General features: G+C 51.5%; 1 protein-coding gene across 42 annotated transcripts in view; it reads right to left on the bottom strand.

Annotated features, from left to right (window-relative positions):
* CEP164 (centrosomal protein 164) overlaps nucleotides 1–27695 on the bottom strand; it is a 70601-nt gene that overhangs the window by 17052 nt on the left and 25854 nt on the right. For 12 of the 42 annotated variants that reach the window (XR_014070045.1, XR_014070056.1, XR_014070047.1 and 9 more), the window contains 10 exons: nucleotides 24766–24921; nucleotides 24245–24379; nucleotides 23507–23584; nucleotides 13926–14294; nucleotides 12939–13019; nucleotides 10725–10817; nucleotides 6325–6410; nucleotides 5154–5321; nucleotides 4302–4439; nucleotides 2365–2502 (listed from right to left, as the gene is read on the bottom strand). Coding sequence is in view for 25 of the 42 variants with exons in the window: in XM_081546488.1 (XP_081402614.1) it covers nucleotides 2365–2502; nucleotides 4302–4439; nucleotides 5154–5321; nucleotides 6325–6410; nucleotides 10725–10817; nucleotides 12939–13019; nucleotides 13926–14294; nucleotides 23507–23584; nucleotides 24245–24379; nucleotides 24766–24921 (1442 nt within the window). In the remaining 17 variants the exon portion in view is untranslated. Of the gene's footprint in view, nucleotides 1–2364; nucleotides 2503–4301; nucleotides 4440–5153; nucleotides 5322–6315; nucleotides 6411–10724; nucleotides 10818–12938; nucleotides 13020–13925; nucleotides 14295–23506; nucleotides 23585–24244; nucleotides 24380–24765; nucleotides 24922–27695 lie in introns of all 42 variants that reach the window. The other 30 variants (XR_014070052.1, XR_014070053.1, XR_014070058.1 and 27 more) reach the window with 10 other exon arrangements.

Below are 27695 nucleotides of genomic sequence, written 5' to 3'. Positions count from 1 at the left end.
GTCATGAAGGCTGTTCTGTTGCGCATATTCTGGCTCTTGAAGGAAATACCCAAAGAGAAACCCCAAAAACATTTTAAGCAATGAAATCGTAAGTGGGATAAAGTATTTTGCCTCCCAGAGTGGCTTTGCTAAAGCTAAGGACGTGTGTGCAGTCCCAGGTCCTTAAATCTTGCATTAGAAATTGGTCTGGCCACCCAATCACCACCTTCTCTCGCGATGCTCAGCCTGTGGCAGGGCCCAGGACCATGGCCAAGTGGACCACAGCAGCACGCAGGCAGGGTCTGAATCAAGGAGGGGTGGGGCCAGAGTCCGAGAAGGGGAGCCAGCCTGCCAGGGATGCAGAACCCCCTCCACCCTCAGCCCCTGCTCTGCAGCAGATGGAAGGCGGCGGGTGGGATCAGACTAGCACAGCAGAAGGAAACGAGGGCTCTGGAATTCCCTTCCAGCCCCTTGAGGCCAGAGACTGAAGAAACACACAAAAGGCTACCAAAGTCTCTGAAATACCATTAAGATCCTTCCTAAAATCGTGACTCAGACCAGAAACGGTCCTGAGCTGTGTCTTCAGTTCCCTTCTGCTCCCAAGCCCGTCTCCCCCCTTCCAATTCCCACTTCCTCTCAGTCCCCTGATGCAGCCCAGACTGATGCAGATGTAAGATGTAGCTGCCACCTCCTCTGAGAATCCCGCCCTGGAAAGAGCCTCCCCCTCCACCCTGCCACCACCGCAGCTCTCCGCCTCATCAACCCTCCAACTCATTTCCAACCTGAGCTGAAAACATCTTTTTTTTCCCTGAGATGGTACCTTTTAATGTCTCCCTCCCCTGTGGGCTGCGGAGCTATGTGGGACCCTAGGGACAGATGCTGCGGAGAGACGGCACATCAGCTGGCGTGACAGCGTGTGCCCTGGCTGCACGCACCGGTGAGCCTGCCTGCACGCCGGGCATGCAGGCAGATTGGGGCTGCTTTTCCAGCAGGCCTCTTCGCTGTGTCCCTGTTTTTAAGACTGAGTATCCCAATCTCCCAGCTTAGGTCCAACGCGGTCAACAGTGAGCCTGAAAGATCTATGACACACCTGGGAAGTCAAAGCCTCCAGGGGAAGAGGCAGGTCTGATTTCTAGGCCACTCCTCAGGTATCACTATCAGTGAGACCCAGTTTCCCACAGTGAGTGGCCGAGAGGAGGCTCAGCAGAACGTCGTTTCAGGCTGCCGGCTGAGTTACCCTGAGACCCATGAGGGAACGCGAGGAGGGACGGGCAGGGAGGGAGGCGAGAGAAGAGGGCTGTAGTACCCACAGTCCTGACACGGCCGTGCCACCACTAAAACTCGGATCGCTGTCAGGGATTCTGTCTCCACTCATTTTCAACCCAGTGGTTTTTGGTTTTTTTTTTTTAAGTTTTTATTTTATACTGAAGTGTTAGTTAGTCCCTCAGTTGTGTCTGACTCTAGACCCCAAAGACTGTGCTGACCAGGTTCTACTATTCTCCAGGCAAGAATACTGGAGTGGGTAAGCCATTCTCTTCTCCAGGGGATCTTCCTGACCCAGCGATCAAACCCGGGTCTCCTGCATTGCAGGCAGATTCTCCACCGTCTGAGCCACAAGGGAGGCCTATTTTAAATTGCGGTATAATCAATTAACAGTGCTGTGACAGTTTCAGGTGGAGAGCAAAAGGACTCAGCCATACTCCCTTAAACTCCCCTCCCATCCAGGCTGCCACATAACACTGAGCAGAGTTTCATGTGCTATACACTAGGTCTTTGTTGGTTATCCATTGTAAATATAGCAGCATGTACCTGTCCATCCCAGATTCTCTTAACTATCCCTTCCCCACAACCGTAAGTTCATTCTCTGTGAGTCTCTTTCTTCAAGGCCAGTGGTTTTAATCCATTTGCCTTCTCTCTCTACAAACACCTCATGAAGGATGCTGGGAAGACAGGGGGAAGGATGCGCTTATTTCCCAAACCCAGGCCTTCCAGCCACAGAGCGCACACAGCAGTGGCTGCCTGCCGGCCCCGCCTACACTCTGATCTCCCTGTGCTCCTAACCCCTCCTGATTCAGCTCGACAACATCCATGCAGGTGACAGACCCTCCTAATCATGTTTTTTATTCTCTATATTTTACGGCGTTACAACATTTCAAGAAGTTGGCTGGTCAAGGAGAGGGTGCCCCTCCCCGGACCAGGCAATCCTTATAGACAGCAAAGGGAATATGTCTTTCCTATGCAAACCCACCCCTACCATCTCCTGATCTATTTCCCATGCCCCAAATCACCCAGGGCCGGGCCCCAGGCAAGCAGAGACCATGGCCAGAGCCCAAAGCCATCCAAAATTATTCAAACTTCCCCCACTACAGTCGCTCGAGTACTCACCCCGCCTCACCCATTGCTTCCCACGAAAACCCCAGTAACAGCTCCGGGTCATGCTCTTCCTTCTCGCTTCTTTCACCTCCTGACCAACTCTGGCCCTTCCGCACGTGGCCCTGCCTGGTGTGGCATGCCCTCTTCTCTCTGGAAACATAAGGAATAAATTCTTCTTTCAGTGGCATTGGCCTCTTCGTGTTGTCACTCAGTCACCTCTGCAAATTAAAATTCCATGGATACAAATGAGGCACAGTCACTCCCCCGCGAAAACCAGAGAACAAATCCATTCTTAAGCCAGCTGTAAAGGTCAATAGCAAGGAAGTTCTAGAGCTTGAGAAGACTCCAGGAAAGGAGCAGAAGACATCTCCTAAGAGCACCATGTAAACTGAAACTGTGGGGTCAAGGAGAGGGCCACCCAACAGGGACAGCCTCACAGGGACAGGAGGAGAAACACAGACAGGAGGACTTGTCAGCCTGGGCGGCCGGGAGGAGCCTCACTGCCCAACTTCTCTCCCAGAAGCCCTGGGGAAATGCCCTCTGACCCCTGACCTCTGCCCAGAGAGTCCTGTTTCTGAAGCCTGCTCACCTCCTGTCCTCATCAAAAGCATCCTGATCTGGCTGTCCACAGCCACCAAGGAGATCAGGGAAAGCCATGTCATTCCTCAGGGGCAGCACTGTCACGGTGGGCTGGATCACCACCTGAAAAGGGGGCCAGCCCTTCCCTACATCACTCCTTCAGCACTACAGCGCGCTACAGGAGAACGTGCGTTCTCGGCTCCCGCCAGCCCTTGGCAACACTTACTGTGAGTAATCACTGTGTGACCCTGTCTCTGCTCAACAGTCAGCCCCAATCCTGAGGACTCTTAATCCTTTAGTACTGCTCAGCTCACAGGCAGGAAAAACTGTATCACCCCGAAACCCTGACACCACGCAGGGAAAAGACACAGTGGCTGCAGACCAAGAGACAGAAGTCAAGGGCTCCAGAGACTAGAATCTAGATCTAATTCTGCAACCGACTAGCAATGTGACCTTGGGCAAATCCCTTTGCCCCTCTGAACCTCAGTTTCCTCATCTGTAAAAAGGGCGAGAGGGGGGAGAAGAGCTAAAAGGTTTCTAAGTTTTAGAAGTGCGACAAGGTAGGTGAGCTGTGAACCCAGGCACAAAATATCTATATTGTGTACTGGATAATTCCACTCAAATGAAGTCGGGGAACAGGAAAAATGAATCTATGGGACAGAAGCCAGAAGAGTAGTGATCTGGGGTGGGTGGACTAAAAGGCGAGGAGCCTGAGGAAGCTTACAGGAGGCACAGAAATGTTCTAAAAGATCTGGGAGGTTGTGATATGGTGTGTGAAAAGTGTCAGTCACTCAGTCATGTCCGACTCTGTGACCCATGGACTGCAGCCCACCAGGCTCCTCTGTCCATGGAATTCTACAGGCAAGGATACTGGAGTGGGTAGCCATTCCCTTCCCCAGGGGATCTGCCCCACCCAGGGCTCGAACCCAGGTCTCCTGCATTGTAGGCAGATTCTTTACTGTCTTGAGCCACCAGGGAAGCCTGTGATATGGTGCGTATGTATATAAACATTCATTGACTTGTACAATTCATGTGTACATACAATCAGGTACATAAATACCTCAATAATTTTTTAAAGGAAAACAATGCTTGATAGAGTGGAAAACGTGGTTGACTAGGTTTCTGCTAACGACCCAGAAGGTACTCTGCCCCCTCGCTTCCAGCCTCATACCCTAGGTGCTGATGAGGGGAGCCATGGAGGCTGCTTAGGGGTCAAGGCTACACACAGAACCAAGGGTATACTCACTTTCCCCCTACTCCACTCCTTAAGCCAGGGCCAGAGCACCCTCTCCCCACCACCCAAGACCGGATGGGCACTAAAGCAATCCACACAATGGAGGACAGGGACAGACATGGAAACCGGCCCTTACACCTCTGGAGAGCCTGGCGGGGTAGGGCTGACCGCCACCTTCTCCTCGCGCTCTTCCTGCCCAGGGCCCGGCCCCTCGGCCTGGGGACGCCGTTCCTCGCCCCTCTCATGGGCGGCAGGTGGGCTTGGGAGCGCCTCCCTTGACAGCAACAAGGAAGGAACTGCGTTAAAGCCAGAGGAAGATGAGAGGCTCCAGGTGTACACCGTTTGGGGCCAAAGGGCTCTGATGGGGACAAGGGAGGAGGCAGCCCCGGCAAGACGTGCAGTCTCAGGCCCCGGGTCTCAGCTCCGCTCCCCACCTCCTCACGCAGAAGGGGCTCCGTGGGTGCTGCTGCTCTGCCTCCCCCAGTGACTCATTCCAGCTGGGTGAGCTCTAAGGCCAGCGTCTTTCTCTTCCTAGGGGAAGCCCGGGGCACTGCACCTCCCTGACCTGGGGCCCAGCACTAGCAAGGCTCCCTCCACCCCCGGGGCTTGCTGAATGACTAGCGGTGGGATGATCATGGGGAAGAAGGGGGGTGGCAGGTGGGGACCAGGAGACATGGCCACCCCTTAGCAGGAACGGCCCAGCCCGGGTGACAGCAGACTCTGCACCAGCCCCTGGCAGGGGGCGGCTGGGTCAGAAGAGACACTTCCTTGTTCCAGAGTTTCTAAGCTCCCCTAACCAGCCTGTGAACCCCGATTGCGGCTGCAAGCTGCGGACTAGGAAGAGATAGATTTCCTCCCTCCTCAGTTCATATGAAGCACTAACCAGAAACCTCCATTGCTGCTGCTTAGGCTTCAAACCCGCCCCCTGCTCTCCCCACCTCTCTAGACCCACTGCCCCTACCCTGAGAGGCTTCTGGCCGGCCCTTACCTCTGCAGGGAAACAGAGGGTGGGAGGCTGCCCAGAGAGCCCTCCTCAGGCTCCACTGCCTCCTTCCGCTCAGGCTGCCCCTCTGGGGCCTGCGGAGGCCCTTCGTCAGTGGCCTGGCTGTGAAGGAGACTCTGGAGCTGCTCCCCATGCAGAAGAGGGGGAGATAACCTGAGCAGAGAGCAGAGTCAGGGCCTCCACTCAGACAGCAGCAGGAGAACTGCAGAGTGGAGTACGTGGACCCAGGTCCATGCCTCCTCCAGGCTGGACCCCAGTCCTGGCCCCACCTCCATGAAGAGACCATGGAGGGCAACACGGCCAGAAAAGCAGGACAGAGAAGCTTCCTACTGAGCTCGCCCTCTGCCTGGACTGGACTCAGCCCTCCCAGGGTCAAGGGCTGCATTTGTGTGGCCCAGGAGTGACATCTTGGCATACTCATGGGTGTATCTATCCCAACCATCCCTGGGGTCTGGGAGTGGGGGGAATGATGGAAGAACTGAGCAGAGAAGAGGGAGAAAAATAGAAGCCAGGCTCAAATGGTCACTGTATAGAAAATGCATGAAGCTGTAGTTTTGAGGAAGTAAAAATGCTGATAGCTTTTCAAGGTTCAAAAAATAGAATGACCACCCCCTTCCCCTGCCAGGGTGGCAACCCTTCTCTCTCATGGGCCCAGGCCTGAGAACCTGGAAGCCCCTGTCACTCACTCACTCACTCACACAGGAAGCCCCTGTCTGTCTCTCATACACACACACATATACACACACACACACACGCGCAGCCATTTCTGATGTGGCTAGGCCTGGCTCAGAGCTCTGAGCTACAGCACCAATCCTCCTAGCATGGTCCCCCAGACCTCTAGCAGACTATCCAGCCCTGACCCATGACCAGGGACACACGAGGTTGCATCCAATCGGGTGACGAGGACAGAGCCCTGGCCCCACAATGGTGCTGTGGCCACAAAGTCCCACCAAATGCTGCAGCAGTACCTCCCACTTCTGTCTCGGTTTGCCTGTGCATGCGCACACGCGCGCGCACACACACACACTCTCTCTGCAAGGCCATCCAGTGAGTTCATCATCTGCCTTCAGACAGGAGCACACTGAGGCATGTAGACCAAAGGCCCCAAGTCCACGCCATCCCAAACTCCCCAAGGGCTGCCTCCCACGCATGGTACCTCTCCGAGCCTCCAGACTGCTTGCTCTGCAGCTCCTCTTGGCTAGACTGGCTGGCATCCTTGTCTTCTCTTCTGAACCTCTGGGCCTGCAGACAAGCAGCAGTGGAAAGTGTACATTGGGGTGAGGGGTCTGTATTGGGTCCTCTTATCCTCCAGTTGACAACCATGCCAGGAGGGGGCACTGAGAGGTGGTTCTTGGTGGGAGAGGACCACTCGCGGTGCAGAAGAGAAGGCCTGTCTAGTGTACAAGAAGCCCCTGTGCCTCTGGCTAAGCCCCCAGGCTCACAGCTGCTCCCAGTGCCGGCTTGCTGCCCTGGAGAGGATGAGTCAGACACCAAAGCCACTGCAGGCAGAGTCAGAAGCCACAGGCTGAAGGAGGACACACAAGAAAAAGAAAATTCTGCCTTCTGCAGGTGGAAACATTCACTGCCAGCTGCAGAGAGAAAGCAGAGATGTCCATGAACACCCCAAATCCACAGGCCCCCGACCGCGAGTGCCACTGATCATCGGGAATATTGAAATTCAGTGAGCAGGACTGGGGACAGCAGACAAAGTGCATCAAAGAGGAAGGATCCTGGAGAGATGGAGACATGGTGAAACAAGAGACAGCTATACTCCAGATGAGAAGGGCACCGTGAGGGCAACCTGCACGGAGGAAGACGGAGCGCTCCTCTGCACCATTCTGAGATCCCCTGACACCCAGGTGCCATCAGTAGACAATGACGCCCCCTTCCTAATCAGGAATTATACCTGCCAGACAGTGCAAAGAAGAAACAAAAAGAGTCAGCCCCAAACCTCATTTTAAAGTTTGGGTGTCTGGGCAAAGTTAGCAAGCTGGTGAAAAGGACTATTCTTAATACATTCACCAATTTTCTGCAGGGGTGAGGTGACAGGGGTATAGCAGTGCAGTCAGCTTGGACTTAACCCTTAGTTCCAGCACCTCCTCCACTACAAAAATGGGATCGCAGGGCTTCCCTTGGGCGTTCCTGGTGGCTCCATGGTAAAGAATTCGCCTGCAATGGAGGAGACGCAGGAGACATGGGTTCGATCCCCAGGTCGGGTGGCTCAGTGGTAAAGAATTCGCCTGCCAATGCAGCAGACACAGGTTCCGTCCCTGAACTGAGAAGATCCCACACGCCCAGAGTAACTAAGCCTGTGCGCCACAACTATTGAGACTCTGCTCTAGGGCCCAGGAGCCGCAACTACTGAAGCCCCCGCACCCTAGAGCCTGTGCTATGTGCAACAAGAGAAGTCATCGCAATGAGAAGCCCACACGCTGCAGCTAAAGGGGCCCCTCTCGCCACAAGAGAAAAGCCCAAGCAGCAATGAAGACCCAGCACAGCCAAAGATAAATAAATAAAATAATTTTTTAAAAAATGAGATAGTGATCCACAATGTACAGGGCTTCTAGTGGGGATTAAATGAGATCATGTACATAAAGCCCGACTCCTGCCCAAAAAAGGCACACCACAAACACAAGCTCTCCTCACACTCCTCCTCCTCTCCCCCAGCCTGGGGGTGAAAAAAAAAACAAAAGAAAGCCAGCTTCACCAGTGCCAGTCCCCATCCTAGGACCTGCACTCCTTCTGTCACACTCACAGGGGCCCCGTCTGTTCCAGGACATGAGGGTTAACAGGAGAGGTGGGGCTGGAGACAGCTCACTCCATCTTCCCCACCAGGGTTCTGGCCATACTGGCACACCTCCGTGTCCCCAGCCCCGTGCCCACAGCCCCCCACGCCTCTCCACTGGCAGCCTGAGCCCCAGCAGCTGTGGCCGACTCTGCCATCTGGATGGGTAAGGAAGGGCAGGGTCTGAACTAAAAGCCAGCTCCCCCAAATTACATTAAAAATAGAAATGCCGCCTGGGAGTGCCTCCCGGTGCCCGCAGCAGAAGGGCTCCCTGCCAGTGCTGCCATTCCGGATCGCATCAGCCAGGCAGAGCCCGCAGACAATGACGGGGCGGGTGTCCTTCTCCCGCCCCGCCTCCTCCCCTTCCAGGACTCAACTTGCAACTTGTCTTCCCTACAGATCACACCACGCTCAGCAGAGAGTTCCCCCTCCCACAGGCCAATCTATTTCACAAACTAAAATATAAGATGGGTAACAAAGTGCAGTGATCAAAATAAATATTGAGGGGCTGAGCCCTGAATCGGAAAGGATGAGCTGCAGACAATGTCTGTTTCCTTCTTGATTCACCTTTCTGCTAGAAACTCAACCAGCCCTGAGCCAGAGAAAAGGGGACACCTTGGGCAAGTACCCACACAGAGGCCCTTTGAACAGAGTTTTACTTGCTCCCTAGAACTTTCTGCCCCAGAAAGGGAGTCAAAGGAACCAGACAAGGCCATCAGGCACATCGGCACTCTTCAGAAAGAGGAGACACATGCCCGTTCTAAGCCTCTGGCCTAAGACTGCTCAAGACACCCCTTCCCCAACCTAAACTGAGCTCTGGGGTTTTGTTTTTGTTCACAATTCAGTCTTCACTTAAGTAAATCACAGGGACTTCCCTGGTGGTCCACTCTTTTTAAAAGCCCCCCAAGGAAATCTGTCTTTTTAAAAGCCCCCGAAGGGCTTCCCTTGTGGCTTGGCTGGTAAAGAATCCACCTGGAATGCGGGAGACCTAGGTTCGATCCCTGGGTTGGGAAGATCCCCTGGAAAGGGAAAAGCTACCCACTCCAGTATGGAGAATTCCATGGACTATATAGTCCATGGGGTCGCAAAGAGTCGGACACGACTGAGTGACTTTCACTTTCTTTCACTTAAGGATTCTAATATTGGCCAGATTTTGGAGTCAGAGCAATGGAAAATCACCTTGCCTGGCCAACTCAGTAACTTTCCCACCTACCTGCTCCCAAAGGTACCTCACCAATCACCTGCTCCAAACCATTCCTGACGAACACCACCTGGCCTTGTCTGTGCCTTTACAGACCTCCAGTGCTGCAAACAGTGGGCAGGCAGTGACGGGGAGAGATCCAGTGTCCAGCAGAGACCCAGTGGCTAAGCAGTGGCCCAGGAAGGCTTATCAGCCAGAGCTGAGAGGAACATGTCAGGCTCCAATCAACCGGACTCACTACTCTACCCTGACTCAGCACTGGCTTCACTAAGGGCTCCCAGGCTTGATTCACATTAAATACCTTGCTTGTTTCACCCAAACCAAATACCCTTCAAACCTGCAGAGACCGCATTTCAGAACCTCTCTCCTCTCAATAATCCCACAGAGGAGGCAAAAATGATCTTGGCATTTATTTTTTACAGATTTTTTTTAAGAATGGCCATTCCAGCCGGTCTAAAGTGATACCTCATTGTAGTTTTGATTTGCATTTCTCTAATAATTAATGATACCAAGTACCTTTTCATGTATCTGTTGGCCATCTGTCTGTCTTCCTTGAAGAAATGTCTGTTTAGGTCTTCTTCCCATTTTTTGATTGGGTTGTTTGATTTTTTTGGTTACTGAGCTACATGAGCTGTTTGTATATTTTAGAGATTAATCCCTTGTCAGTTTTGTTTGCAAATATTCGCTAGTGTTTCACCATGATATTGGTGCTCTTTTGAGAAAAAAATCATTTTAATCATGTTAAATAAATGATTTCCTTAACGCATTATTTTTAGAAATCAACATTAAATTTTTATCAAATACCTTTTGATCTCAAAGTGATCATAAGGTTTTATCCTCTGATTCACAGATATCATGAAATATATTTAGAAGATTCATAATATTAAACCATCCTTCAATACTAAAAGAAAAAATTAAAAAATGACCTTGGCTTCAAGCTCCTTGCAGATAGGATCTGTGTCTGAGTCATCTTTATCCCCTGTTCTGGGTTCCACGACACCCATGCCTGCCCAGAGCTTACATCTGGCAGGGGAGACCCAGAACCAGAAAACCAAAGCAGCAGCACTCAGGGAAGCAGAGGGAAGAACAGTTCGTCCTGCGTGGAGGAGGTGACGTCAGAGGTGGGCCTCCAAGACCAAGAAAGAGCTCTCGGGGCACAAGGGGAGGCAGCCAGCACGCACGGTGGTGGAGAGGCAGACGGTGTGGGCCCAGGGAATGGTGAGTGGTGGGCACAGCCAGGGCATGGCAGGTGGGCTGAGGATGTGGCTGCAGAGGTTGAATGGGCCAGGTTAGGAAGTGCCCTGAAATCCACAGGCACAAATGGTCGGCCCTCAGGTGCTAAATGAATGGGTGAAGAGACAAACACAGGGAGCTGGGGGGCAGGGAATGCCCTGAGTTCACGGCAGCAACAGAGCACGGACATCGGAAGCCCCATCACAGGCACAGTCAGAGCCTTGGCTTGATGAGTCAGAAGGGAGAGAACTCCCAGAAATGCTCCCTGGGATGGGCAGGCCTCAGCTCTTGATCATCCCCCAAACTGAGGCCCCAGCCCAGCCCCAGAGAGACTCACCGCCCAGCGGGCTCCATCCAGGACAGGGGAGTGCACGTCCACACCCAGCAGGGGCTCTGAGGTCCGGCTGCGGAAACCGAAGTCCTGGAGATGCTGGAGACAGGGAGGTCAGCTCTCCCCACATCACGGTCAGTGCCCACCCAAGATCACGGCCTCTCCTCCACCCTCACCTTCCAGAAAGACACCTACTACGTGCCAGACACTGTGCCAAGCATTCCAACACCTACTCACTGATCTCATCTTTAAAATAACACTGGGCTTCCCTGGTGGCTCAGACAGTAAAGAATCTGCCTGCAGTGCAGGAGACCCGGGTTCGATCCCTGGGTCAGGAAGATCCCCTGGAGTAGAAAATGACAACCCCCTCCAGCGTTCTTGTCTGGAGAATCTTCTGGACAGAGGAGCCTGGCGGGCTACAGTCCAAGGAGTCGCAAAGAGTAGGACATGATGAAGTGACTAACACTTTCGCTTTTTTTCAAAATAACTCTGCGACTAGATGGAAAGGTATGTGGTAAAGCAACTATGGTATACTGCTCACTGCGGACTCTAGGGGGTGAGTACGTAGGTATTCGCTATAAAATCCTTTTAATTTTTCCATAGGTTGAAATTTTTCATAATCAAATTACAGGGGAAGAAAGTAACCCCGTGAGACTGTCCTCTCATTTTTCTCTCACAGAGGAGGAAGCCGTCTGAGAGCCCATGTAACTTGCCAAGGTCACGGATCTGTTAAGCAGCAGGGCTGGGGGTCAGATGTGTCCTGGGCTGACTCCAGAGCCCACGCTCTTTGCCTGACATGTGCTGCAAAGCATGTCACTTTCCAGCTGTCTCTCCCTCCTGGTGCCTGACAGGAGGCCTAAGTGCCCAGAAGATCTGTGGGCAGGTAGGAAACAGGGCTTGCCAGGCTCCTCCCAGCTGGTTCTTTCCCCTTCCCATACAGGTACCCCTCTGGACAACGGGGATGAATCAGCACCACTTTATCCACCGGCTTCTCTTTGGGACGGGCAGCAAGGGCCCACGCAGATGCCAGCTCCCCGCTGCCCTCTGGCTGCTGCAGAGCCAGGACCCCTCCCCCTCCGAACCCAGGAGCCCCACTGGGCTAGGTGATGGATTGCTACCTGACAGCATGCTAACAGGGACAGTTCTGTCATCAGCCCTGATGAATGGCGCGACGCCCAGCCAAGGTCTGGTCCTGCTGGCCGTGGCTTCCCCCACCCACTCCCGTAAAGAAGGAAAATGCTGATGGACACACTTCTCCACAGGGCGACTCCCTGAGAAGGGCCAGGGCCCTTGCTTCAGAGAGCTCTGTGGCACGGTGACTCTTCATGATGGTTTCTGCCAACAGTGACTTTGCCTCCCCTTCCTGGCTTGTGGGTTTTCTTTGTGGATGACATTTTCCTTTCAGCATGAGTTCTACTCCACTCAATGCAGCTGCCATCTGGCTCCTTAAGCCCATGGCTCAGCGAGGGGCTTGAGCACACAGCCTCCTAATTCCTCTGCACCCCCTCGTATCACTACTGCTCATCCCTGACCCTCTCCCACTAATCCTTTCCCTTTGATCTGCCTCCTCCAAACAGATGGAGCGTGGTTTCTGGAAGAAACGCTCTGTCAAAAAGCACCCCGGACTACTCCCCTTAGATACAAACCCGGCAAGTGAAGCCAGGATTCAGGAGGCTCAGTGGAAGGTGGAAGGGCTAGAACAAAGACACCAAGGATGCTGGCATTCCAGAGCAGTCTTCACTTTGGAAATGACCACACCACAACACACTTCTTGGTCAGAGCCTGACAACTGGTCCTTCCTTGCCACAGTTCAGTGATCCCATAAACGCATACACACACAGTCTCTACTCTCCTACACTCATACAATGCTCTTGTTAAGACTCCAGAGGCCATGATCTCATATGATCTCACAGGCAGTTCATGGAGCAGTAGTAGTAATAACAGCTATACTTGTTTAATAGTCATATGCTAATGATGTATATTCGCTTTACCCCACTTTCTTCTCACAATAAACCTAAAAAGTAGGTAGTGTTATCCTTGGTAGGGCAAGCTGAGGAAATGAAGTTAGACAAGACCCAAGTTTGAGTCCTAACTTCCCCACTTACAAGCTGTGAGATGCTCAGCAAATTATTTAACCACAGTAACTCGCATATCCATGTTCTTTATCACTACTCTGCTGCCCACCGCCCCCCCCAACCCCCATCTCAGACTCAGACTCACCAAGCCAAGGAAGGACTTGGGGTCAGAAGCAGTGGAGTCTGAGAGCTGTAGTTGCTTCACGCGTTCACTGATCTCCGACTCCTGGGGAGACAGACACAGAGAAGTCACTGGAGCAGAAGACAGAGGGTCGTTATCAGCCTCCACGGCACCCACACAGGGCTGAACCCAAACCGAAATCCACCTCTTCTGGAAAACCTGAAAGAGGCCTGTGGACCCTCCCATTCCCAGCCCCCAGCCCACTCAGGCTGGGCAGCCCAGTACGGGCAACACTGGTCACGTGGAGGTACAGCCAAGTGAAGCGGAGTGGGAGGTGGTTAGAAAGTCGGCGGTGGAGAAGTTTGATGCTCTCCTAGAAAAACATAACTTGAGCATCTTTTCCAGGAAGCAGTGAAAAGCTCTTTAATAAATTCCCTCACCACCCCCCTGGAGGAGGAGAGGGACTGAGGGCTGGAAAATGAAGACGCCAGATGCTCTTGCCCCTGGCCTATGTCTGTCCATCTGGGTCACTGGCCTCATCTTGCCAAGCAAGACTTCCTGACTGACCAGTGCTGGGGCATGACACTCCCAAATGCCGCCCCTCCTACATCCCTCAATGTCTCCTCTCTTTATAGGAACATAGGCTGCAACCAGGAATAAACCAAAACTGATGTCAAGAAGTAGGAGGGGGAGGTGGGAAATGGCGAGAGGAAGTAAGTGGGAGCCCAGAAGAGCATGAATATCCCAGGAGGGTGCCCGTGGAAAAGCAAATGTCTGCTCTGAATTTGTAGTGCCAGCAGGTTTGGAGTTTCATTCAGGATTTTACTGCCTGCTGGGTCTGGGCATATTTGTCACAATTAAGGGTTCTGGCTGATGTTGACAGCCCATTGCAGGGTCTGCAAATGAAGCTTCTGACTCAATAATAAAGATGAAGGGAGAGAAATGTGTTCCGGGCTCAAGAGAGCAGAGCGGGCTGGAGCCAGCAACTGGCCGCAGGACCGAGTGACTTACTTCGCTCGCCTCTGATCTGCTCTCTTTCAGGACAGAGGCCTCCTTCTTTGGCTCCTCTGTTGCCTCTTCCTTCCTGGAACCCTCTTCTCCTGCATCCACCGGGTCCTCTGGTGCCTCCTTTTTAGTGGAGTGGGCAGGCTGATCGCCTCCAGGGTCCACCACACTTCTGGACGTCCCAGGATCATTCTTCTCGTTCTTTCCTTTTTCTAGGAGCCAACTTGCCTCTCTTCGCTGTTGCCCTTTGCTGTCAGCACTGCCCAGGCTGCTGTCTGCACCTTGGCTGAAGGGCTTGCCAGAAGTAAGGGGGCCAGCAGCATCAGAATCAAGAGAAACGTCCTTCTCCTCTGGCTGGCTTGCTCTTGGAGACTCCTAGGAAGCAGCCAACCGCATCAGAAGGGAAGACGTCAGGAATTAATGCAAGGAGTTTGGAGATTTGATAAGACAGAACTGCCACTGTTCCTTGATGCCTGCAGTTCTGAAACCAATGGTTATCCCATACCTCAAAAGCTTTTAAAAACAGACTCCTGGCTCCAGCCCAGATCCACTGACTCTGAACTTCCATGTTGACCTGGATACACCCAACCTGACGCCCGTCCACTGAAGGGCTTGGAATCCAGTGCCCTGGACAGCCCCCAACTCTGTGACCACCCATCACATCCTCAAGTAATAAATCTGTCTCGTTCCAGTCCCACTGGCCAAATCGTAAGATTGTAGGCTCAGAAGTCAATATTTGTTTCTGATAATGATAACAGAGAACCGCATGAGAGAAAAGTCCAGAGCTTCTGTTTTTCATTTTTAAAAGGCAGCAGGGAAGAAATATCGAGAGGGTGCCCCTTCTCCATAGCAACAAGGGTAGCTCTCTCCCTAAAGCACCCTCCCCCACCAGGAGGCTACACAGCAGCCCGTCCTCTGTCGAAGGACTGTCAAGTGAGTCCTCTGGACACAGGGTGCCAGATGGGGTGAGGTGTGTAGGAGACTGACGGGGGGAAACGCCCATAGAGGACACGGGAGGTGGGGAGAGGCCTGGGAGCACAGGCCTGAGATCTGTGATGGGAGAGAGGGAAGGAGTGGGCTCGAGTAGGAGAGCCTCGGGCCACAGCCCAGGTCTGAGAGCGTCTCCAGCCCTGTGGAGAGTCCTGCAGTCATCAGACAGAAATGGCCCTGCTCTCAGGTCTGCTGCACCACCATTGACTCCTTCAACAAGCCGAGCCTTGGCATGAGCCGGGGCAGATCAAAGGTTCAGGAGCTGCAGGCCATCAATTCACCAAGGTCCCCTCTGTGGGGTCTCTTCGAAGGAGACAGGAGCAGCGCCCCTCTATAGCTGCCCACCCTGCTTCTCACTCACAAAGCCCACGGGAAAGAGCTAGAGAAGAGACCTAGGAAAATGTTTAGAGCTGCCACAAGAAGAAAAGGAACCCCCGCCCTTGGAAACACAGCCAGCGATCTCTCCTGGGCTGAGGCAAAGACCTCCTCCCAGAAAACATCTGGACTGACACTTGGGCCGTCAGTGTGAACAGCTTGTGGGCAGGGACTTTTGAGACCTCCTGACCCCTGACTCTGGAGACTCCAACAAGAAGGCCAATGACCAACAAGAGGGCCAAGGAGAAGCCCCAAACCCAGCATTCACCCATGCCATCTGTCTGTTAAAGGATCCACTGAACCCAAAGCTGTGACCACCCACTGTGGGTCTGGCAGCCGACCAACAGGCCCACCCAGACTTTCCAAGGATGCTTAAGAGAAGCGGCAGAGAACTTGCAGAGCCCAGCTTTGGAGACAGAACACCCAGGCTTCAAATCTTGGCTCCGTGCTTCCAGGGACCTCGTGCAAACTCAATTTTCTGTGCCTCAGTTTCTTCCCCTAAAATGAGGGGGTATCATAAGGCCTATCTCATAGGATTGTTGGGAAGGTTAAATGAGTTAATGTTCATTAAGTGAGTAAAGAGCGGAGAACTGTACCTGGACACTGCAAGCGCTCCATAAACGCTAACTCATTTTTTCGTGTGCTTATTTGGCTGTACCAGTCTTAATTGTGGCAGGTAGGATCTTTGATCTTCATTGCGGCATGCAAGATCTTTTTCAATTTTTTTTAATTGCAGCATGTGAACTCTTAGTTGTGGCAAGTGGGATCTTAGTTCCCTGACCAGGGATGGAACCCAGGCCCCCTGCATTGGGAGCACGTGAAGTCTTAGCCACTAGACCACCAGGGAGCTCCTGATACCTCATGTTTTATGATGAGACCCACACGTTCATTCACTGAGCACCTTCTCAACCCCGCCGTGGGGACCCAAATATGAAGACTGATCCCGCCCTAAAGGAATTCAGCTGGGTCTGGAGAAAAGTGAAACGTCCCCGGTGGCCCTGGCTATGGGCCTCGACTGCCGGAAGCAAAGGGCACGAGACACAGTGACCAGAAGCAAAGGGCACGAGACACGGTGATGATACTGTCATCAGCCCCCAGCTTGCGCCCCAGGGAGGAAAGCGGAGGCTGAACAGAGAAGGGGTGGGCTTCCCTCATACCCTGGCAGCACCAAAGCACGGTGCCCTCCAGTGCTGCCCACCCTCTTGACACCCCACCTGCAACGTGGAGGAAATCCTCACAGTCAGCTCCTCCCTCCTCTTTGAGAGGCATCTCCAGGGCAAGGCCAGGCCTCCTCATCTCGGTGTTCCCACAGCGGCCAGCTCTCAGCAGTGGCCAGCACGCAGTGACTGGTCAGGGGCTCATGGAGGATGTGGGTAAAGATGTGGCACATGTATACAACGGACTCTTTATTACTCAGCCATAAAAAGGAATGAAACTGTGCCATTTGCAGAGACGTGGATGGACCCAGAGACTGTCATACAGAGTGAAGTAAGTCAGAAAGAGAAAAACAAATAGTGTATATTAATGCATATATGTAGAATCTACAAAAATGGTATAGGTAATCTTATTTGCAAGCAGAAAGAGGGACAGACACAGAGAACAAATGTGTGGATACCAAGGGGGGAGTGGGGATTGGGACTGACATATATACTCTATTGATACTACGTAAAAAACAGGTAACTAATATGAACCTACTGTACAGCACAGGCAACAGTGGTGTGCTGCACACCACAGCTCAGTGCTCTGCGGTGACCTAAATGGGAGGCAAATCCAAAGGGAGGGAATCCATGTAAACACAGAGCTGATTCACTTTGCCGTACAGCGGAAATGAACACAACATCGTAAAGCAACTATAATCCAACAAAAATTAATGAAAAATCTTACAGAGAAGAATAATATGAGAGTGTCTTCAGGGGAGTGAAAGGTGTCTGAGCTAGTGAGCAGGGCCAATCCACCCTAGCCACGCTCATCTCCTGATGAAAGACAGGCAACAGACCTCTGATTGGAGGACAGAGAGGGTATCGGACCACAAGTTCACGTCTCCTCACACGGCTCACAGCCCTTCTCACCCAGCCCTGCCTGCTCCTCTGAGGTCATCTCCAGCCACACACATCCTGCCTGCGAACAAACATCACGTTATTTCCCTGCGTATCCTTAACACACACACACAGAATCTACCCTGACAAGCTCCCACTGGGCCTGACAGCATCACCTCTTCCAGGAAGCCTTCCTGAGATCAGCCTGTCCCATCCTTTTGCACAACAACTACTGTATTATAACGGCTGACTTCCTTGCCTGTCACCTCCACCACATCAGCTCCCTAATATCCTCAGTGCCTTCTGGCATACACAAGGTGCTCAGTAAATGCTTGGGGCTCAATTTTTAAAAACGACTAAGTGTGTCAACACAGAGAGAGGAGTTCCTATTCTGCAAAGTGGTATCTACTTTACACAACTATACAGAGATCAGATTATATTTGTCACGGTGGTTATGAGTTGGAAAATAGCTAAACAAAAGCCAACTACGGATATTCAGGATGATGGAAAAACAAGTACACTATCAAAAATCAGAGGACACCAGATCCATGTGGAGATTCCCATTCTTACACATGAGAGAATACGGCCAGACAGCAAGAATGTCAAGCCCAGGCTATGCCACTCTCAAGCCTTCAAAAGAAGGGCATTCCATGACAAGAGCTGAACCTATTCTGTCTATCTAAATAGTAAAATATTAAAACATGGCTAACATTAAAATAAATGAACTTGCATTCCCTGCGCCCACAACTAACTGCAATGACAGGGCAGGCAGAGGAAAATCTTGCGGGGGAAGACGGCAGAGGCAGAGGCATCTGTTGTGGATTATCCACAAATGGATGAACAGGAGCTGAGTGTCTGGAAAACCTAGCCGACTCCATGCTCCTCTCCACCCCTGCTCCTCATCCCATCTCAAGGCCCACAGCCTGAGGCCGTGTCCTGGACACACGCCCAGGCCCCTGCACACAGACCCCTGCGCCGGTGTCCTATGGGGTACCCGGGTGAGAACGGGGACACACCCCCAGCGCGGCCCTACTCCCAGCTCAACCATGCTCATGCTCCTTCTGTCTCTTCCTGTCACAGCCCCTGGTCCTCGAGTGTCTCAAGGCACATTCCTGCTGTTTATTCCAAAAAGATCTTACCATCTGCATGAAGGGGGGTGGGGGAGGGTGCAGGAGAGTGCCTGTAAGAATCAGTTCATGAATATTGAATGTACCCCCCAAAAGCTGCGAGGTCTCCCATGCCGCAGTCCCCCTCCTGCAGCCCAGAACACAAAGGCAGGGGCCCTACGATCTACACAGGGGCTCAGGGGTGGGGAACGGGGGAGCTGAACACAACGTCCTCGCACTGATCCCGTGCTGGGGAGACCCCCACCAAGCCAAACGTCAGTCCGGTTTCTTTCCCACGTCTCATTCCCACCCAGTCCGTCTCATTCCCACCCAGTCCGTCTCAGCGCTTTGCGTCGCTCCCCGGTGGTGTGGTTAGCGCTTTCCAATCACACTGACATCATCCTGTTATTTCTAAGCGCAGCTCCCTCCCTCCCCTTTGATCTGCTGATGGGCTTTTCACCAGCTTCACAAGGCCACCTGCTGCCTGCTCGCCTCCCCTTCAGCCTCCCCTCTTTCACTCCCTTCCATTCTTAGTGTCTGTTCCAGGAACCTATCGCTTTTGATTCTGTAATAGACTAGAAATGGGTTTAAGCTGAAGGCAGGAGAGGAGGGGGAAGGAGATAGAGAGAGGCATTCTCGCCAACCTACTGCCCTCTCATGGAATCATGAGCAAAGTGACTGTTCATAGGCAGACAGGGTAGAACAAACCATAGAATAAGCTCTCCATCTCGGGCAGCCTGAGATGCCGGAGAGCTGGAAGAGGTAGGCAGATCAGAGGACCCAAGGTCTACACTACTGCTGTTCAGCCACTAAGTCATGTCCGACTCTTTGCAACCCCATGGAGAGTAGCCCGCCCGGCTCCTCTGTCCGTGGGATTCTCCAGGCAAGAATACTGGAGTGGGTTGCCATTTCGTTCTCAAGGGGATCTTCCTGACCCAGGAATCGAACCTTGGTCTCCTGCACCGCAGGCAGATTCTTTACCATCTGAGCCCTACTAATAAACTGGGACAAAAGCCATTTTAAAGGGTATGGCAAACAGAGACAGCTTTGTCTGTCCTAAAACTCCCGTTCATCCTCAACACGAACTTTCCCCACCACGAAAAGCCCCAGTTCCTGCCTGAGGCTAGAACACAGGAATCCAACACTCCATGTGGCAAAAAGAACAAAATCTGCTGGGACGCTAGGGACAGAGGTGGGGAGTTTATGTAACACCTCCCACTCTAGACATTTTCCCCCCATCACACGGAGTTGCCTATTTATATTAAAGAGGTTATAAAAAATGCACTTAAAAACTCTCACTCCTTCAAAGCAGCACATAAAGATCAGCAGGGAAGCATCTGAAAATCCAGGACATGTCAAAGAAGAAAATCCTTTTGTTGACATTTATAATCAATTATAAAGTAAAAATTAACTCTTCCAAGTCAAAGTACATTATGATTGGTCCATATGGGGATTTTCAATTCACCAGCTGAAGCAGGGACCAAGTATCCACTCTAGCCAGGACCTGCGAAAACCCAGGGAAGAAAGAAGCACAACAAGACCTGCCAGCACATCCTCCGGTCCCAGCGTGGTTCCTTCACTCACTAACCCATTCATCCTCTCAAGTGAAAGTGAAAGTCACTCAGCTGTGTCCCACTCTTTGCGACCCCATGGACTTAGCCACGAGGCTCCTCTGTCCATGGAATTCTCCAGGCCAGAATACTGGAGTGGGTAGCCGTTTCCTTCTCCAGGGGATCTTCCTGACCCAGGGATCAAACCAGGGTCTCCCGCATTGCAGGTGGATTCTTTACCGTCTGAGCCACCAGGGAAGCCCAAGAATACTGGAGTGGGTAGCCTATCCCTCTTCAGTGGATCTTTCCGACCCCGGAATCGAACTGGGGTCTCCTGCATTGCAGGTGGATTCTTCACCAGTTGAGCTACCAGGGAAGCCCGTCATCATCTCAACTGCTCAGCAAAATACACCCATGCGCTTCCTAAGTTCCAAGCAGCAAGCCAGGTGATGGACACACAGACATGAACAGGTCAGAATCTTTACTCTCAATCTGCTCGGTCTCGGGGAGACTGCCTTTTCTCCAAAAGCCAGTGAGTCTTTCTGACACACTATTCCTGCTCATGGTCATCCTTCCAGGCTCAGAACCTGAGCTACTGATTCCAACAGCATCGTAACATCTTACTGGCTGCTGCTGCTGCTGCTGCTGCTAAGTCGCTTCAGTCGTGTCTGACTCTGTGCGACCCCATAGACGGCAGCCCATCAGGCTCCACCGTCCCTGGGATTCTCCAGGCAAGAATACTGGAGTGGATTGCCATTTCCTTCTCCAGTGCATGAAAGGGAAAAGTGAAAGTGAAGTCGCTCAGTCGCACTGGCAGATGAGAACAAATAAAGTTATCATTTCAAAAGCACCAAAGAGACAGAAGGCTATGGATTTAATGTCAACAGACCATGCCCCACTTGAAAGGAAGAGTTTCAAAGTACACCCAAATTAGGTTGATGACACTCAGAAAAAAGTGTCACACGTGGCAGAAAGTGTCAAAGTCATAATCAAAGCATACATGATTGAGCACAGCCAAAAATGGAGACAGTTTCTGAGGCAACAGAGACAGCTCGGGGACTTCCCAGGTGGCCCAGGGGTTAAGAATCCGCCTTCCAATGCAGGGGACGTGGGTTCGAACCCTGGTTGGGGAACTAAGAGCCCACACGTTTTGGGGCAACTATAAGCCTGCATGCCACAACTAGAGAAACCCCTGCACACTGCAACGAAGACCCAGCACAGCCAAAAGTAACTTTAAAAAATAAAACCAGACATCCTAAGTATAAAATGGTACCTACCTAATGGCTAGAGTGGGGTCAGCTGAAAAAGCCCACCTATATCTCAGGATGTGAGTTTGAACAACCTCCGGAAGATGGTGAAGGATAGTGAAGCCTGGCATGCTGCAGTCCATGGGGGCAAAGAGTCGGACACAACTAAGCAATTAAACACCACCTCAGGGGTCAGCAAGCATCCTCAACCTCAGCCAGCCTGGGACCTTCCCCTGGCTCTCAAGGAGAGCTGAAGACCACAAAGCAAAAGTCAGAAACAATAAGGACGTGAAAAGGGATGATAAGGATATAATAATAAAAGATAATAAGGAAACAGTGAGATCCATGATACACGCACTATTGTTTCATTGGTCAGTTTTATGATCATTCTAATAAACGTCAGTGATCTCTTCATTTGAAAGTGTTTAAAGTCTTTAAGAGAATTTTCTACCTTATGGAAAGTTTAACTGACCTGGCAATCAATATTTCAACGCTTGGGGAAATCTGAGTTGCTGACTTCACGATGTATTGGTTGTTTGAATACTTTGTGCACCCTTAGAGAAAGCTTAATTGTCAAAAAATTACTAAATTAGACACTAGGCCAAGAACAAACAGTAGGCAATGTGCCTTTTCAGTAGAAAAATGCATCGGAGGTTTTAGCTATTACAATGACATGATGAGTTTTAGGTTTTGTCTGTTCGTTTTAAAGAACATTCTCATGGGAGTGGAGGACAGACTGGGGAAAGAGATGAGAAGCAACACAACTGCTGGGGGCACAGTCTGGAAGCTCTTCCCATCCATATTCTGTGGTTCCCAGGCCTTGTGTCTTTGTTCAAACTGTTCACTTGCCTAAAACATCCCTTTCACTCCCACGTCTAAAACTTAACTATTTCTCTTCAAGATCCAGGTCAAATGTCGTCTCTTCCAAGTTCTCCCTGATCTCTCAGCAGGTAATTTCTGCCCCCTCTAAGGACTTCCCTGGTGGTCTGGTGGCTAAGACTCTGCTCTCCCAATGCAGGGGCCCCTGTTCAATCTCTGGTCAGGGAACTAGATTCTGCATGGCTTCAACTAGAAGATTCCATGTGCCACGACTAAGACCTGGTGCAACCAAATAAATAAATAAATTCTGAAACAGTGTAGCTGTGCTAGAGCTCTTTACACACCCTCCCCTGCTTTAAAATTTCCTAAATATTCATTTATTCAACATATACCAAGGGCTCACCAGAGTACCCAGCATCCTTCCTGACCGCACACTCCTGGAGGCCAACCTGGACCACACCTTACCAGTATTCGGATGGCCCACAGGGTCCAGCACGGCTGCCCCACAGCCAGCATTCAACAGACATTAAGAATCTGGATGGCGGGACTTCCCTGGCAGTCCAGTGGCTAAGACTCCGCACTCCCAATTCAGGGAGCCCAGGTTTGATCCCTGGTTGGGAACTACACCCCACGTGCTGAAATTAAAGAGCCCGCACGCCACAAGGAAGACTGAAGATCCTGAGTGCCACAACTAAGACGCAACACAGCCAAATAAAAATTTTTTAAAAATTAAAAAAAAGAAAGAACCTGTATGGCATTACATTTCCATTCACACCCTCCGATGGGTCTCAACGCCTGTGTAATTCAGTCCCAACTTCTCAGCTGGCACTCAGGCCTTCCATGACCCAGCCCAACCTGCCTCCACAGCCCCACCTCCCGATCCTCTCCCACCTGCGCCCGAGCTCCAGGTGAAAGAACGGCCCTCATCATCCCCTCCTGTCTCTGTCCATTCAGTGCCCTGCCGCTGGCTTTCTCCCTCAGCGTTTGCATCTGCGCATCCGGTCATGCTACCGTTCTTATGGCTCACCTCAGGTGTCAGAATCTCACTAAGCCTTTCCAAACAGGCAGAACACCCCTGAATCCTGCTCCCCCACAGCACTGCGGTTTACTGTCCACACGGCCTCCCTGCATTCTACTCTTGTGTTCTGGTTACATGGGTCTCTCTTTTACGAGATTATAAACTCTTTGAGGGCGGGAATCACAGCTAACTGAGACTTGTGCATTTGAGAGTGAAGTGCCTCACATAGAAAGAGTTGATAAATGGTGGTTATTTGACAAATGAGTGAATGGATGAATTCCTTTCCCTGCTTGTACTTCCCCCAACCCCACGAACCCCATCTGGGCAGGACTGGGACAAAAGAGTTCTCTTTCCAAATATGTCCCCCTGAGAAGAAAGGCTTAGAGGCAGGAAGGGGGGAACCTGCCAGGCTGAGACATCGGTCTGCAGGTGTTTCAGGCTCTTACCTCGTATTCAAAATCACCCCCCAGTGCCCCGATGTCCAGGTGCAGGTTCCTAAGAAGCTCACTTGAGCTGCGGACACTCTGAAAATGAAAATGATGGCAAGGAAACTGGTCAGCCCCCAGGTGCAGGCCCAAAAGCTCCTCACAGATCTGAGAGCTCCACTTCCTGGGTCAGACCCAGCAGGGATACAGACTGGGCAAACAATGAAGCTGTGGGCTGGAAAACTGCGTTCACTTATTTTCAAAGTAGCACAGAGGTTAAACCAGAAGGTGAAAACAGCTCAAGTACCCGCCAACAGATGAAGAGCTGAATGGAATGTGGTAATTTCATACAATGAAATACTACCCAGTCACACGTGCTACAAAGCACTATGCTATGTGAAAGAAGCCAGACACACAAGAGGACAAAGACAGTATGACTCCACGTATATGAAATATTTAGAACAGGCAAATTCAACAGAGACAGATAGTAGACCAGGGACTGCGGAGAGGGGAGGATGCAGAGTTATTGTTTAATGGGTACAGAGTGTCTCTGGGAATATGAACAAGCTTTGGAGATAGATGGTGGTGAAGACTATAACACTGTGAGGGTAGTTAAGGCCACTGAATTGTACACTTAAAAGTGGTTAAAATGGTAACTTTCATGGTGTATATATTTGACCACAATTTAAAAAAAAAATTTTTTTTTGTTTTTTTAATGGCCCAGAGGATTTTCAGGCCAAGAAAAGGATTTGTTCTTACCTCGTTGTCACTCTCTGCCTCATCCTCCTTGTTGGTCTCCTCCCCTAAAGCCAAGAGGCTGAGAGCGTTCCTGTCCTCATGGATGGAGCCCAGCAGACCTTTTGTATAAGCAGAAGGCTTGAGACCCTGTGATGGCTCCAAAAAGAAGGAAGGTCAAGGCACTTAGTGGGAAGACCCTCAGCGTGCTTTCACGTCTCTCTGTCAAGATGGTGCCTAGAGTGAGGCCACCATGTCCGAGAAGCTGACCCAGCAGCTCCAGCTCACGCTGGTCCCTCCCTGTCCAACTCCTACTGCCCTGGACGCAGGAACCAGAAATGAGTCCTAAGTCTCTCTGACCATCCTCCACGGCCCACCCACGTTCAGCATCATCCAGGTGTGACTCACCTTCTTCCACACCATATAATGAGTGTTGAGGACTCAGCCGGTGCCCTCTGTTTCTCGATGGGCCACGGCTCCTAGCATGGAACACGGAGGCCCCATGGTAACTAACTACACTGTGCACAAGAAAAAAAAGCATTTACCAGCAAGAGTTCTCCAAGCTGACCGGACTCCACCGAGCTCCCCAGGCTCACACTCTGAGATCCACGAAGAGCAGAGGGCGGGGTGTCCACCAGGCCCCTTAATGGGGCCAGGCCCCCGAGAGGAACGTGGACGGGGGCTAACGAAGAGCCCAGGGCCTGGGCAATAGAAAACATCCTGTTACAAACCCAAGCAACCACAGGGTTCTAAGACTGTGGAGACGGATGTAAAAATAAAACATCTAAATCCTGCCCACTCAAATTTAAACCACCTCCGTTCAGAGGCTGCTAATGAAACACAACATCCAAAGTTAGCATTGTGCCAACCACATGAAAATCATGGGCTGGCTTCCCGATTCTCGTAACTCGGCTGCTATCTCCCAGCAAACGGCTCTTCCACGTCTGGAGAAGCTTCAGACGGCCCTGCTCTCCCTTCTGAAGCCACAGAGGAAGCTGAGGAGGGGGTGGGGGAGCAGCAACAAAAGCCTCATCTACCAGCATGAGAGGCTCAATACATAAAGCTGAAAACTGATGAATCAAGAAAAAGCAGCCTAAGCATGTTATTTACAAATATGGAAGCAGACACCAGAATAAAGGCATTGCCGTGATAAAAGTGGGCGGGTACCCACACCGGAGAACTGCTATATTTTGTTCTGCACCTTTTGGCTTGTCTTGGCATTGTTTAATATGGGCATGTATTACTTTGATTAAAATAAATATTCACTCTGAAAAACACCCATGAGGGTAATTCCCTGGTGGTCCAGTGGTTAGGGCCCCATGCTTCTACTGCAGGGGGCATGGGTTCAATTCCTGCTAGGGAAACTAAGGTCCCACATGCCACACTGCATGGCCAAAAAAAAGTAAAAGAAAAAAACATGTGTGCAACAGAAGAAGAACTATCTTTGTGCTCTCCACTGAGGAGCAAAGGAGCTGGAGAGAGCTCAGCCAGAGGACTACAGCAGCCACTCCTCTTTCCTGTTCTCGGGATGGCGGGCTTCATGCCAGTGAGGACTGGGGAGAGACACCAGAGAGATGGCAGAATTTGTGAGACTTGGGCCACTCACAGAATCTTGGGTTCTCGGTTTACTCATCTGCCAGTCAGAGACGATATGTGCATGCTACTTAAGGTCTGCTGAGACATTCAAATGAGATACTGAATGTAAGAAGCATGTGTGCCTGGCCCAGACTACCCCAGTACACGTGTGCATGGTCCAGACTACCCCAGTCCATGTGTGTGTGGTCCAGGTTCCCCCAGCGCATGTGTGTGCATGCTCCAGGCTACCCCAGTTGTGTCTGGAACCCACCCAATGGTCTGGCCTCAGGCCTGGCCGCAGGTAAGAAGACAGGCCATCTGAACCTCTCATCTTGACCCCCTCGGGTTCCCCTTTCTCTCTTCAGTCACTGTGGGATTAGAGAGGAATGGAAATTTTGTTTTATACACATTTTAAATTTGAGAAATGGATTTTGAGGAGCTCATTGTAAACCGTCACCACAAGGCTCTCCTGCCCCCAAATCGCGGGGCCAGCAACCACAGGAGTAGATATGAGCAGCAGGGCAGTGTCTAAGCCAGGATCTCACACTGACCCCTGGCTGTGGCAGAAAAGGAGCCCAGGAGAGCTGCTCTTCAGTGCACTGTGACCAAACCTGGCCGGCTCCTCCCGGCCGCCCAGCCCACCAGCGAGCAAAATTCTCCCCACACTGTATCTATGGAAAATTACCGACTCCTGACATGGCTAATTTGCGAACATGCTGGGGGCCTGAGGGAGGGAGACGTGCCCGCTGAGGGCTTTGTTCTCCCAAGCCTTTACCACATCAGCGGTTAGTAGGGAAATTATACATCCCTGGCTCCTAGCCGATCAGCTTCTATAGATGGCCATTAACTCTGGCTAAGAGCTGTGTGCGGCATTGTCCTTCAGAGCAGATAAACTTGCCGCCATTGGGCTAATTAAAACTTGCAGGATAATCTGCAGCTTACCTGCTGTTCATAGTGCTACAGGGGTTATTAGAACTAACGGAGAACCCAGGCATGCCAGCAATTAGGAACTGAGGTAACAACTGGGTAAACCCACAGCTGGGCAATAGCAAAAGAAGCCAGGGAAATGCAGATAAACCCCGTGGTCTGTGATCCTATTTGACTTCTGAATGAAGAAGATGGTGACTCTTTAAAGGGACAAAGGGCCCCGAGTGACAGGGCAAGCCCACTCTTTGGTAGATCCCACTAGGGGAGGAAGTGGTCTGTGCAAGCCTGACACAGGCTATTCACATGGTTCTGGAGACCCTGGGAAGGAAGGAGCAGAAGCAGCCACTGAGCAGCAGAAAGAGTCCAGGCTTCAGCCTCTCTTCTCAGGTGGCGCTAGTGGTAAAGAACCTGCCTGTCAGTGCAGGAGACGTGAGAAGCTCAGGTTCGATCCCTGGGTCAGGAGTAGGGAATGGCAACCCACTCCAGTATTCTTAGCGGGAAAAATCCATGGACAGAGGGCTACAGCCCATGGGATCCATCGCAAAGAGTCGGACATAACTGAGCGACTGAGCACATCATAGCCTCAGGACAGTATTAACTCTCTGTGCTAAGTCACTTCAGTCCTGTCTGAGTCTCCGTGACCCTAGGCACTGTAACTCACTAATTCTGTGTGATTCTGAGAAGGGACTAAGTTCAGAGGCTGGGGGCAGGGTGTCTACTTGGGAGGACCTCTCTATTCTATCAGCTGATGGGGAAGGCTTCCCAAATCCTGGAACAGTACCTACATCTTGCGTGAATGCCATGATCAGTGCCACCTTACTCATCCTCAAAACTGATCATCTTCAGAGCAAGCGAAGTACAGTTAGATCAAGGGAAGGGAAGTCTAGATATCCTCCACCCCCATCTTGTAGGTGATGAGGTAGAAGAAACAGGAAATGCATGTCATCCCACAAGATGGCCATCCCGGGTGGCT

Source organism: Giraffa tippelskirchi, chromosome 11 (assembly GCF_054371585.1).
Source record: "Giraffa tippelskirchi isolate mGirTip1 chromosome 11, T2T-mGirTip1v1.2.pri, whole genome shotgun sequence".
NCBI lineage: Eukaryota > Metazoa > Chordata > Mammalia > Artiodactyla > Giraffidae > Giraffa > Giraffa tippelskirchi.
This window is presented reverse-complemented; position numbering and strand designations above follow the sequence as displayed.